Here is a 12,406-nt window from a genome sequence, read left to right on the forward strand (position 1 = left end):
ATTTTCAATATTGCATTACATTTTTGCGATGATCGTTATTATTAAACTTCATAGTTTTTCACATCTTGAAAATCACGCAGACGAAGTCGCGGGCAACAGCTAGTGTTATATATTTTCTCAAGACCATATTCTTCAGACTTATCTGAATTACGTCTTCGATACACAAGTAAGTTAGCACTGTTTTAAGCTTTGCTCTGGTTTTGGTGAAGGCTAGTTTGTATTTTATTTTTAGTTTTGTAATACATAAAGGATGCATCCAAACTCACTTTGCGTGACGTGTCACGGTTTCGATCTCCGCTTAGGACAAACATTTGTGCGATCCAAGAATTATTGTTCTCAGCCTAAGTGTCTTTGTGCATGTGTCATGTTTTTGAGAAATCCCCGCAAGGATTAAATTCTTTATTGGGTAATACTTTCTAAAACAAATATTTTAATGGATAGATAACCTACTTCAGCCATTTTATTTTAATTTTAGTTTTATTATTGCAGTTATTTTTTGGTAGTTGACCAAGTAGCTAAAGCAGCAATGTTAGGACCAAATAAATTACTATTTTTAACTACAAACTTGACATGATTAAATAAATTGTTACGACAAACCAAACGATCCAAAACCGATGGGGATGTGTTATTAAACCAGTGATATCATCTGATCAGCTCTATACCAGCATAATGTTGCATCGTCCCGCAATATCCGTAAGCGTTCATAAATTCAGCTCAATCTAAAACTGGAAACTGGGTCAAATAAATCTCGAAATATTTGTGAACTGACAAAGGGACAGGCGAAACTAAACAAAAGCCGGTAAAAACTAACGATCAGGATGCTTTTAAATCCTTTATTAAAAAAACACTGGTTGAACAAGTCACAGCCAATAAAAAAATAGTTGCAACTAAAACTATTGGTATTAAACCAACACAGTTTGCATACGATGCGGTCGTGCCTGAATATTTGAAGCTTGTGAAAACAGAAGCAGTTAGCTGAAAAAATATATGAAAAGATAACAAAAGTTGATGAAATACAATTATTATCAGGTTAACGAAATACTAGGATACCAATATACGGGTAGTGATGACATTTTGAAGTTAAACAGACATACCAATAATAATTATTGACGCAAATTATATGTGTAAAGCCTATTCTAAGTATACATTATAAAAATTCTATATATATTATTATCGTATATATTATTACTATATATAGTAATTATAGTATGTATTTAGACGAGACTTGGTACACAAATAGTTTATCCCCAGGATTAACACGAAGAATAGCTTTTGTCCAGATTTTATGTCCCCATTTTTCCACAATTTTCTTTGGCAGGCAACAGCTAGTCTCAAAATAGTAACAAAAGTCTTTTTTTTTTCTATAGGAGGTCAAATTTACTTTGCAGTTTAGAACTGAACAGCGAAGCTTCGATTCGATGAATTTCACCAAACCGCTGGACCTTAAGTTAGTCGCTGACTATCCAATACTGCAATACTGCAATACCACAAACGTGTATGTTAACGTTATTCACACCCAATAGAACGCAGGAATGTATATTGTTAACGTAACTGTCTGATTTGACTAAAGGACTAAATAGACTGTGAATATAAAATTATTTTCACAGATTTGACTATTTATTCCTATAATAGTTTTATTTGTAATTGGAACTGAAATATAACAAAGTTCAATTCACATCATTAAAAAAAAATGAATTTGAAAAAAAATTGGTTTGAAAATTAAAGGTAAACATCGGCAAATAAATTATCCAGGCCTATATAATTCATGGGTTGTAGACAGGGGTTGAAAGCCATTTAAGTAACTACTTTTGTACCACAGTAAAAGCTGCGGAGCGTACGAAAACCGCGAAGCCATTATACCTCACTCGTCATTTGCGAGTCAAAGAAAATACTTGGTCCGCAGTGACGAGCTAATTAATGAGCTCCGGTAAGTTGACTGAAATGTAACATGAAGGTTTTAGTCATTTTTGACATGAAAGCAAATTCGCAGTACCTACATATACACGTCATCTATATAGACGCATCTTATTTCAAAAGGGAGGTTCTCAATTCGACTGTATTGTTTTGTTTCTTACTTCAGAACTTCGGACTAAATGAACTGATATTGTTGATTATTTATCATGATAAAATTATTTTTTATGGGAAAAAATTACAGCTATTGTAATTTTTTCCCATAAAAAATAATTTTGCTCAGTAGTTTTATTTGAAGTCGGTCGATGTTTTGCTGATAAAATAATATTATACAGCACTTCCACAGCATCAATGATTTAATGAATTTGTCTATACACATACACATTGACACCCAAACATTTTGTCGCTATGAAAACAAACATAACATTAATGTCTAAATTAAAAAAAAAACAGCTTGTTAAATAATGCTCAATCACAGACGGGCACGAAAGATCCAAACCCTTACGTGAATATATCATTCATAAAATACTTCAAATGAATCTGCTTACAAGGGAATAACCTTGAGTGGCAAAATGAGTTCCAATTAAGACGCCCGATGCGATGTTATAGGCTGTAAATAAGGCTCTGCTTTTACGATTCTTGCGAAGCTAACTGCGGATCAAGGCGACGGGAAAATTTCATGATGTAAAACAAAATAGACACTGACATTTGGACATGTCTAGTGAAGAAGGATGTATCAGAAGGGGATAGAAATAGACGCATATTAAAAAAAATCTCCCGCATTTTGGAATTTAGTCCTTGTGTCGTTTTACAAACATTAGGCAACAAGACTGTTATGAGTTAAGGCATTCATGGATCGACACGTCGCGCTCTGTGTTTTAGCGTGGGTATCTCAATAGAAATCGAATTAACATCAATTGGTTGAAAATAAATTTACTCAAGTCAGTTGAATAAATTGGAGCGTCGGGAGGTGTGTTATTTTTCTAAACCTACTCTATTAGTTTAGATACTTGAAAGAAAGGTGCAGAACCTTTTTATACAAACACTTTAAAATTAAAATTTATTGACCCCAGCGTATGTATTTAAAATGAAATTTGTTGCGAATTAAGACCGTCACGTGAGATACCTCCAAGAGACTTATGTTCGATAGATAATAATTTTCAGATAAGTCGACTAATGTTGATTCAATCTTGAACCTAAACTCGTTGGGAAAGGCATTAAAATAAAAGAGGATAGAAAAAGCTATAACCGGGAGGTTATTGGACAGTGGCGTCATACAACGCGAATTGAAACAATGGGTTTGGTGAGCAGAAAAAGATAATAATCAATCAATAATAGCGATTGATACCATTTACTGGTTTTATGTATTTCAGCTTCTTGGACATTTTGAGTCACGTGATTAAAACTAAAACTTTTATTACTAAAATGTTGCCGTCGCATGACCGTTGGACTCCCGAATCAAAGATCGTAGTTCAAATAATGCGCACTTATAGAAATGCACCAATATGTACTGGACACTAGGTAATAAACAGTTCCTAAAAGCAGTGATAGAAAACATCGTGAATAAACCAAATAATCTGAGAATTTTCAAAGGTGTGTTTTACCAGTTCAGCTTACTACTAGCTGAAGAAAAACTTTGACACCAGGTTATAAATCAACCATATTATGAAAAGCGAAGAAAGGCACTATGTCTATTCGTTCAAATGATCTCAAAAACACATATGAGTCATACGAAATATAACGTACGGTTGGATGTTGCACTCGATTACCGGCAATCGAAGTGGCAACTGGAATTTTCGCTGCAATTTCCGAATCAGTTTGGCATTTGAAGTGGTTTGTGCTACAAGAGCTTTTGGACTCTGTAATGGGATTTGCGTTTTACACATCACTTACAGGTATTGCAGGAGACAGAGGGTCTAATTTTGATTATCAGGATTGAGTAAATTATGTACCTGTCATTAAAAAATTAAATCAAGGGTTGTCTAGAAAATAATACTCAGTAATAAACCATATCGATTTGCATTCTCTGCTATGTGAAATAAGATTTTATTTAAACTATTCCTACGTCCTATACAAGTATTTTCTAGGATTGCCAAAATTATTATTTTATTTATTTATTTATTTTTATTCGTTAAATATACAATTGCAATATGTAGTGCTCCACAAAACCGGTTTATCGGTTTGCCTGTGCCTGTGGTTAAATAGTTTGTCCCTCACAAAAATGTGATTTCCTATTAGAAGAATTTCCAAAATTGTTTCCGTAGATCCTGAGATTACCCGTTATAACTTCACAAGCACACAAAACTTAATCACTTTATTATATTAGTATAGATGTGGAGAGAATCCATTCCTAGAATTTCTCGTAGGTCTATTTGAGGAACTTGAGTAATCACCAATTACGGTAGTGATATTGATCACTACTCCTTGCGGGTTTGAGTTAATTCCAAGAAAAATATAATATTTCTTCTGCCTTGTCCATTTCTTGAGCTACGTTGGTAATAACTCCATTGTACTATAATACTCCGTTAATCAGCATTTTCGTAATGCATCGTAAAATATTTATCTGAAGAGAGAGAGATGAAATAAGAAAGTAAATTTAGTACATTGTGAACATGCATCCCTAAAGCTTAAACAAAACCAATTGATGTCTTACAAGTGTGTTCAGAGTTTAGAGGGCTGTTAGATAAAGTAGCTCAACTTTCCGAAGGATCCCGTGAAGGGAGACGATTAAGAAAACTTTTTAACAATGTATCTGAAACAAGGCTGTTTCGAAAACAAAAGTTTATTTTTCTGGTTAGGTAAGGATTAACTTGAGAACAAAAAGGTAGGATATAATGTGTAATTTGGTAACAAATTAAATTCGTCGAGATAAAGGTGTCAGAGAAAAAGTCAAGCGTTTAAACATGGATGTAAATAATACCGGTCAAGTGTAAGTCGTAGTTGCGACACACAGGGCTCGGGTTTTATCCTTTCCTAAAGTGTTTGCATTCCATTTTTATTTTTGGTTAGGCTTCGCAACGGTTACTCGTTCTCCTGGGGGGAGGGAACGGGTAGCGTCATTCGCGTTTGTGTACCGGTGTATTTCAATGCATTGCAATCTTTCATGCAATGGTCTTACCTACCTTAGTCTAAACAAAATGCGAATTATGATGTACTATATCGGGCATATAATATAAGACATTGCTGTAGCGGTTGGACTGCGTCCGATATTTAGCCTCGGGCCTGCAAGGGTCTGCTCCGGTTGTCACGATGTTTGCTTCCACGAGTTTTGTAATAGTACAAAACCCGCTGAAGCAAACAGCTCAGCATATTTTTGTTTTTGCGATTGAATGTAACTGCTCTTCAGATACAAGTTTCGTGTAGTATAAAAACCTGCAAAATATTTACCTTATTTTTACTACGTAATGTATATATCAGATTCAATGTGGTGGCTCTCCAAACTTAGCTACCGAGGTTGATGACCGAAAGTTAAAATATCTCCTCTGGACATGTTGACGACGTTCACGTCCTACCGTTTGTGACATCAAGTAACCATTATCCCTTACTCCGTTTATGCTAATCAAAGGCTAACTGCCTTTAACTTACATTTTATATGACATCTGGCATGTTGGTTAAAACATTCTATTATAGCGCGTAAAAGAGATTTTCCCCAAACTGGCTCTCTTTGCCAAATATTGCCGGAAGCTCGAGATGGTTGTTGGGAATTGGAACTAAAAGCACCTTTTGATCATGATGTTAAGTCATATACGTCTGTTGTGTAAAACTCTTTGATGTTCCTACAACCTCTTTAGACACAGATTTAAAACCTTTACACAATACAAAAATGTCTTAAAGGGAATTTAGTTCGGCACGAAGTTTTTGTTCGTGGATAATTTACGTGAAAAATATATGTCGCGGTAGCCTTGCCGTTTTCATGCACGGATTTGTATGCACTCGGTGCAAGTTCGATCCCATAGCTGGCAAAGTACCGATGTCACTTTTCTAAGTTATGTGTAATTTCTTAATTATTCTAAGACACCACTGAGAAACAGTGAGAAAATCTGGATTCCAAATATTGAAATCTATAAACTGCCAACCCACAGTGAGCTAGCCTGGGGATCAGTGCTCAAACCTTACCAATACGAGAAGAACCCACGTGCCCAGCAGTGGGATTGTACACGCTGGTACTATTATTATGATAATAATACACTATAGATAAAATAACTTCGAATATAAATTCGAATCCAAAAATAAAACTGTGGTGTCACAAAATGTATTATCTAAAAAAATCCATCCATCTTACCACTGGACGATCCCAATGCCTAAATCCCAGACCCGTGACTGAAAGAGAGATGACATTTCATCATGGACTTTTTTTCATTTTTTTGGTCAGGTCACCTAAAATTGATATCATGAGTTCCTAATTACACCATCAATATCTTGGCACCTGTTGCTTGGATATAATTTTCTTGAGCCTTTCTGTGCTTTGAGTTAACACAGTACAGTAACATTATTTCCCCAGCGTGCATCCTTATCTTACAAGAAAAGCAAAGCAACCATCCCCTGAGGTTGAGTAGGTTCCTCTTTTCTTGAATCTGCTTATAACATAAGAGCACAGGATAAACCGCGTCCCAAACACGAGTATATCATCAATCATTCTCTCAGTCGCTGACTTGTATTAATTTCCTTGTTTACTTTGAACTTCGTGATTTGAATAAACTTCAAGTCCAGTTACTTAAACACTTGAGAAGTTATAGATTCCACTTATATAAATTAATTTTAATAGAAGGCCTAGTCACGTCTTAAAGTAGTATTATTATTGCACCTATTTTTTCTATACTTGAAAGCTCTTTTTTCCAGCTGTCAGCAGGCCCTGTGAGGACTGTGACTTGCTTAGATGAACACAAAAACCCTGGTTAAGCTTTTTCTAATAGAAATGAATAAAAAAATCTCTTTCATAATGAAACACAAGATAAAAAAATTAATGAAAGCAAATATTAATCACCAGTCCATAAATAGCCTGAAATTTATAAATTTATCTCTTGTCCCATAAAATGTACGAAAATAATAAACATTTAGCTTTTATGCTTATCAGAATTATCTGTATTTATTCAACTAAGTACGGACACAGAATATACACCACTTGACATTTTGGTGGACGTTTTGTGTAAATTGGAGTTGGCGCCATGTTGTTTTCAATCTGTCTAATCTGCCTTTATGTAGGCTGGTAGATACCTATGTATAGGATTCAGGCAGCTTTACAAATATATTTGTGGTGAATTTAATTTGTTTGGTGTCGATTTTTTAAGCGTTCTTTGAATGTCTGTAGATACACAAGTACTTACTTCATATTTATTATTACATACCAAGGTATTTTCTATTTACTGCAAACTTATTTTGCTACAAATAGGTTGAGATACTTGTGTAAAACTTTTATGGTATAACGTTAAGTACATGTTTTTGAGTGATTTGTAAAGTTAAGCACATGACACTTTTTGGCTTTGCTAACACAGTTTTGTTTCCACGCCATCTAGCTTCGAATGGAGGCAACTGCTGCTTATCAACGAGCCCGAATCACAAGTTCACATCGCCGGCAAGTCTACCTGCCACCTCATGATGAAGTCCTTCGCCAACTTCCTGAAAAAAGAAGATATAATTTACACTCCATGGGATACAACGTCTGATGCTGGACTGAATTACACCGAAAATCTGAAGTTCTACCTGGGCTACAAGTATACAAGTAAGTTTATTTAGTTGTAGAACTCACTGCTGCCATCTATAAGACGCGTTGGTAAGTTTACCTTAAAGTTGAACTTAGCAGTACGATATCGAAAACACAGATGGCGCTGTTCAAAGCTTTGACATCTGTGGAAAACTTTTACCTATCGCTATTCGACAACAGATGTCACTATCATCCTTATATTTTATTTAACAGATTCGGATGGGGTCGCACGGTTTTGATATACGATACACCGGCGTATAGAGTGTACGGAGGAGACTCTAGCGGATACCTCCTAGCCGCTACTATACATACATACATGTTGTCTGAAAGTATAGAAGTTTTTGGCTGGGAATTGCTTGCGCAACAGACTTACGAAGAAATGTTGATTCAAGTCGTAGGAAACAATTACGCGAGTGAGTCCTGTTTGGGGGTCGGCTAAGGGGCTAATAACACTGCCTACTTTTGATTTTTGAGTGACTGTGTGATATTTTTAGTCGTGCATTCAAATATTTTCGAAACACGTTGTGGAGTGCCCTATTTTTACATGCATGCTATTCATAGTCTGTCCGTAATTACATCTCGAGATGCTGAGTGGCGAGTCTATAGCTGTGTAATTAAAACGCTATTCAAACTAGCCTCTCTTGTAATTGCAAATACCAGATAGGTATATATAGTTTTGACGATTCTATTTTCAATGCCACAGGTGTTATGGTTAATCCGTTTGCGTATCATAAACTCATATTCTATACTTAAATTTTATTAATCAATTTATATACCAAAATAATACATATTCAAACGACTTGCCTTTGAATAGATCCATTAATAAATGAATATTCTATTATAATGCACGACTGAAGATTTTAAGATTTTGACACGTTTTTTGAGTGATTTTAATTACACTTAGCACAAATTGAGCACAGCCACGGTTTTGGTTAGTTATCGACGCACAAAAAATAAGCACACCTAACATATCAATATCTACAATAACTTTAATTTGAGTAATTTTTAGTTCGTTTTTTGTTATCAATTAAAAGTATAAACCTGAGGGTCTACCACCACGTTTTAAAGTAGATAATATTGTTGAAGTTGTGGAATCGTAACTCTGGTCTAGAAAATATATCTTAAGAAGGTTACAGTACAAATTAACAGAACAATTAGAAGATTTTATAAAGATTGTTTTTTATTATTTTTTGAAAGATAATATTTTTATTGAACTGAACTAAGAACATGATTTCTCTTGATTATTCCGTGTTTCTAACTAAATTCAATTTATGTTTTCTGGAAATTGCTTGTAGCGGTAGACTACGTAGCGTAGAGTTGCATTGGAATTTTGGAAGTGTGCCTTGGCCTACTAGAAAGTGTTCATGAAGACGACCCTTTTTCTCCGGAAACTCATCAAAGATTGGGTTGAATGGAAGGAATTGTCTGACATTTACTGACTAAACAGACCCATGTTATTTTGCCCTTTGTGTACTGCAGCCACGGTAACCCTTTCGGACAATTCTGCTTGATCGTTAATAGACTACCAGGTTTTAGGCCTTTCACTTGGATTTACAAACCCTTGCACCTCAGGTGAGTCGATTTCTTAGCGATGTTTCGTAATCAAGACATTTTCCTGCCAACTTTTCGGCAGAATATTGCGGGTGTATTTTAATACTTCAATAGAAGAAAAAAAACATTTTCTCCGCAAAATGTTCAAAGTTCACGTACCCATCCTTTGTTTAGGCGAACGTTTTATAAAACATAAATCTTGAACAGCTGTTGCTGAAACAAAAAGCAAGCGACGTGTATTATCAGAGATGTCCCTTTTGTTTCGTTCATAGATAAAGTATCCATTTTTAGAAAAGCAAAATTTGTAAGTAACATTATTTTACAAATGTGCTGCCGTGTGTTAGATGGTACATAGAGTTTTATGTAAACTGTTTCGAAGAGACATAGATCAATTCACATTAATGATATGTGGGAATAATAAATAATGGTGGTTGCGGCAATATGAATTCGATGATGTCAAAAAAATTGACTAGTCATTATACCTTTCTTGCCGATTTTTCCGCACAACCAGAATCATTTAACATTTTGGTGAGGCAGGAACAAGGCCTATTTTGCAAATAAAAACTATTAGATTTTGACACGGGGAAAATTTTGATTTTTAGTTTTTCTTTTCTCCTTTTTTATATTGAAAAGCAAGCATTACACTAATGTAAAGGATTTCTTCTTTTATTGTTTACATAAACAATGGTCTCTCGAACCCCCCATTATAATAATTAGTTATTATTACTAGTAATGAACGTCATCGAAAATTCTCATATATTGAGATTCGTTTCTCTAAAATATAAAACCAACCAAGGAGAGCATTTAAATGTTGGGTAAACTGAGTAAACATTACTAATTATCAAAGGCTTAACGCTCTAAAAGCCTTAAATCTCAAACGTTATGAAACGGGACGTTATTTTCCCGATACCCAAATATTTTTACAGTGACCGTTAAGCTCGACATCTGTAAACAGAAAATTCTGAAAACTGTAATGAAAGGTATTTTCGATCGTTTTAGGATTAGCTTCAGATAGTAGGTTTTTCTAAATCTATATCTATATCTATACTAATATATAAAGCTGAAGAGTTTGTTTGTTTGTTTGTTTGAACGCGCTAATCTCAGGAACTACTGGTCCAAATTGAAAAATTCTTTTTGTGTTGAATAGACCATTCATCGAGGAAGGCTTTAGGCTATAAACCATCACGCTGCGACTAATAGGAGCGAAGATACAATGGAAAATGTGAAAAAAACAGGGCAGGTAGGCAGATAAAAATCATAACTTATATCTTCTACCCACGTGGACGAAGTCGCGGGCAACAGCTAGTATCAACATATGCAGTTAGTTGCTTACGCAGATATTTTGTGAGGTAGGATAAGAAAAATATACTTTCATAAAATAAATATGGATGGCTCTTTAGAAGGTCAGAGTATGTTGTGCTATGGTTCATATTTCTGGCAGACATGGTTACCTATGGGTGGACTTGGGAAAACGTGTATAAAAGCAATCAACGTAATTCTAATTTCGCAAACACGGATAGCCGAGTAGTAGAGGACACCTCGCCAAACTGACAAGTCGTAGGTTAGATAACCGCGCAGAACAAGCATTTGTGTAATTGACGAATGTTTGTCCTGAGTCTGGGTGTCTTTGTGCACGTGACTTGAATGTTTCTGAAACATCTTGCTACATGAGGATTAACGTCCTTAGTAAGGGAGTCTTTATTTTAATGTACAAATACGTGACTAATTACTGACTAATACCTACCAGACTGATTTAAACCAGGAGGAATCATGACTTGGGGCAGCAGCGACAGTGTCTCAAAAAGGAAATCTTAAATAGGGAACATTATCTCCACTAAACATGCGTACATCATACCGACGAAGTTTTATTAAAACACGTTACGGATTTATCCGTAGTCAAACAGCTCTTAATGTAGGTATCAATATTAATATTATGTAAAAGCACAGCATACAAATTGGTAGTGTTTTAATTAAAAACGCTTCCATTTTCTGCTGTAATTTCAATATCGATGGGAGATAGAAGAGGGAGGGGAGAGATCGACACGGTTCTAGTGATAGGGTTGAACTGGTTTAGTTTTCATTGATGAAGTATTTTTGTGTTAAAGTATAATATTCATTTTAGTTATCGTAAGTTTATGGTGACCAATCTAAGTACATATTTGATTGCTTTTCGTAGAGTTTTGTTATCATACCAAAAATAATAATGCAGATTACTGTATTACGAATATGAAAGGTAATACAGCTAAATCCTATTAAGTGTTATTAAATAAAATAACTTCATAATTTCATGGGTAGATTGAGCATAATTTTTCTTTCAAGTCGAATAACCCATAAATGTCTATACAACTACAGGAAAATTACTTTTAAAAACAAGAATACGACTAAAAAAGACAAGTGTGTTAAATCATGTGTGCGAAATAAATAGGCGGATTGGAATAATTAAATGTTTTTATAAATCAACTGAAAAACAGTAACAATATCCAATTTCACTCAACGAAATATCAATAGGTTGGATCATCTCTTTGGATTATCTCTTTGGATTTTCCGGATTATTTGACTCAAAGGCAAACCACACCGAGGCAAAGGATCCTTGTAAGTGTGTTGTGAATGTTGCGAGAATCGAAAATGATTCATTGTCCAAGTGGGATGGCCTTTGACACAAACGGGGAAGCCTGCCAAGTGGAACTCTTCTCGTTGGCAACATTTCTGACATTCCAAATGTTTTTGTGTTTTTGAAGGGACAATATTAATTTATATCTCTTTTCGTATCGTCACAGAGAGTTTTTGAACGGACGGTATTAATATATTGGTATATAAGGTATGAGAAGAGAACGATCCACAAGATTGTAGATGCAGTACTTACTTTGAAAATTTGTAGATTTAGCAGATTCATTATGCGTAATTACTTTTCTGTATTTGTAATAAAACCTTTTGTTTACAATTAACACCCTTGCTGCCACTTGCATTTAAAGATGCAAAATCTTACAAAATGTTTGGAACACCAATCGCATTACTGTTGCTCCTCTCATTTTCAGGTATAAAATGTACGACGCGAATTCTTTTATGTCTTGGGTGTTTTCTAGTCGTATTTATGACTGACTTTCGAGCAAGTAGCGCTCGATAATAATATTGAAAATCTTTGCTAAATCTGTTACCTATAACTATGTATCGTAATTTCTAAGCAAATTTTTGATAGTAGAAACATTTATAATTCATTTTATTGGCATCATCCCAGAAATCTAT

General features: G+C 34.7%; 1 protein-coding gene across 2 annotated transcripts in view; it reads left to right on the forward strand.

The window, feature by feature from the left end:
• The window catches only part of LOC113499262 (atrial natriuretic peptide receptor 1-like), a 248,038-nt gene that overhangs the window by 100,674 nt on the left and 134,958 nt on the right, over positions 1-12,406 (forward strand). The window contains exon 5 of one of the 2 annotated variants that reach the window (XM_026879670.1): positions 7,425-7,630. In XM_026879670.1, the coding sequence (XP_026735471.1) occupies positions 7,425-7,630 (206 nt within the window). Of the gene's footprint in view, positions 1-7,424; positions 7,631-12,406 lie in introns of those variants that run through there. The other variant, XM_026879671.1, reaches the window with a different exon arrangement.

Source organism: Trichoplusia ni, chromosome 12 (assembly GCF_003590095.1).
Source record: "Trichoplusia ni isolate ovarian cell line Hi5 chromosome 12, tn1, whole genome shotgun sequence".
NCBI lineage: Eukaryota > Metazoa > Arthropoda > Insecta > Lepidoptera > Noctuidae > Trichoplusia > Trichoplusia ni.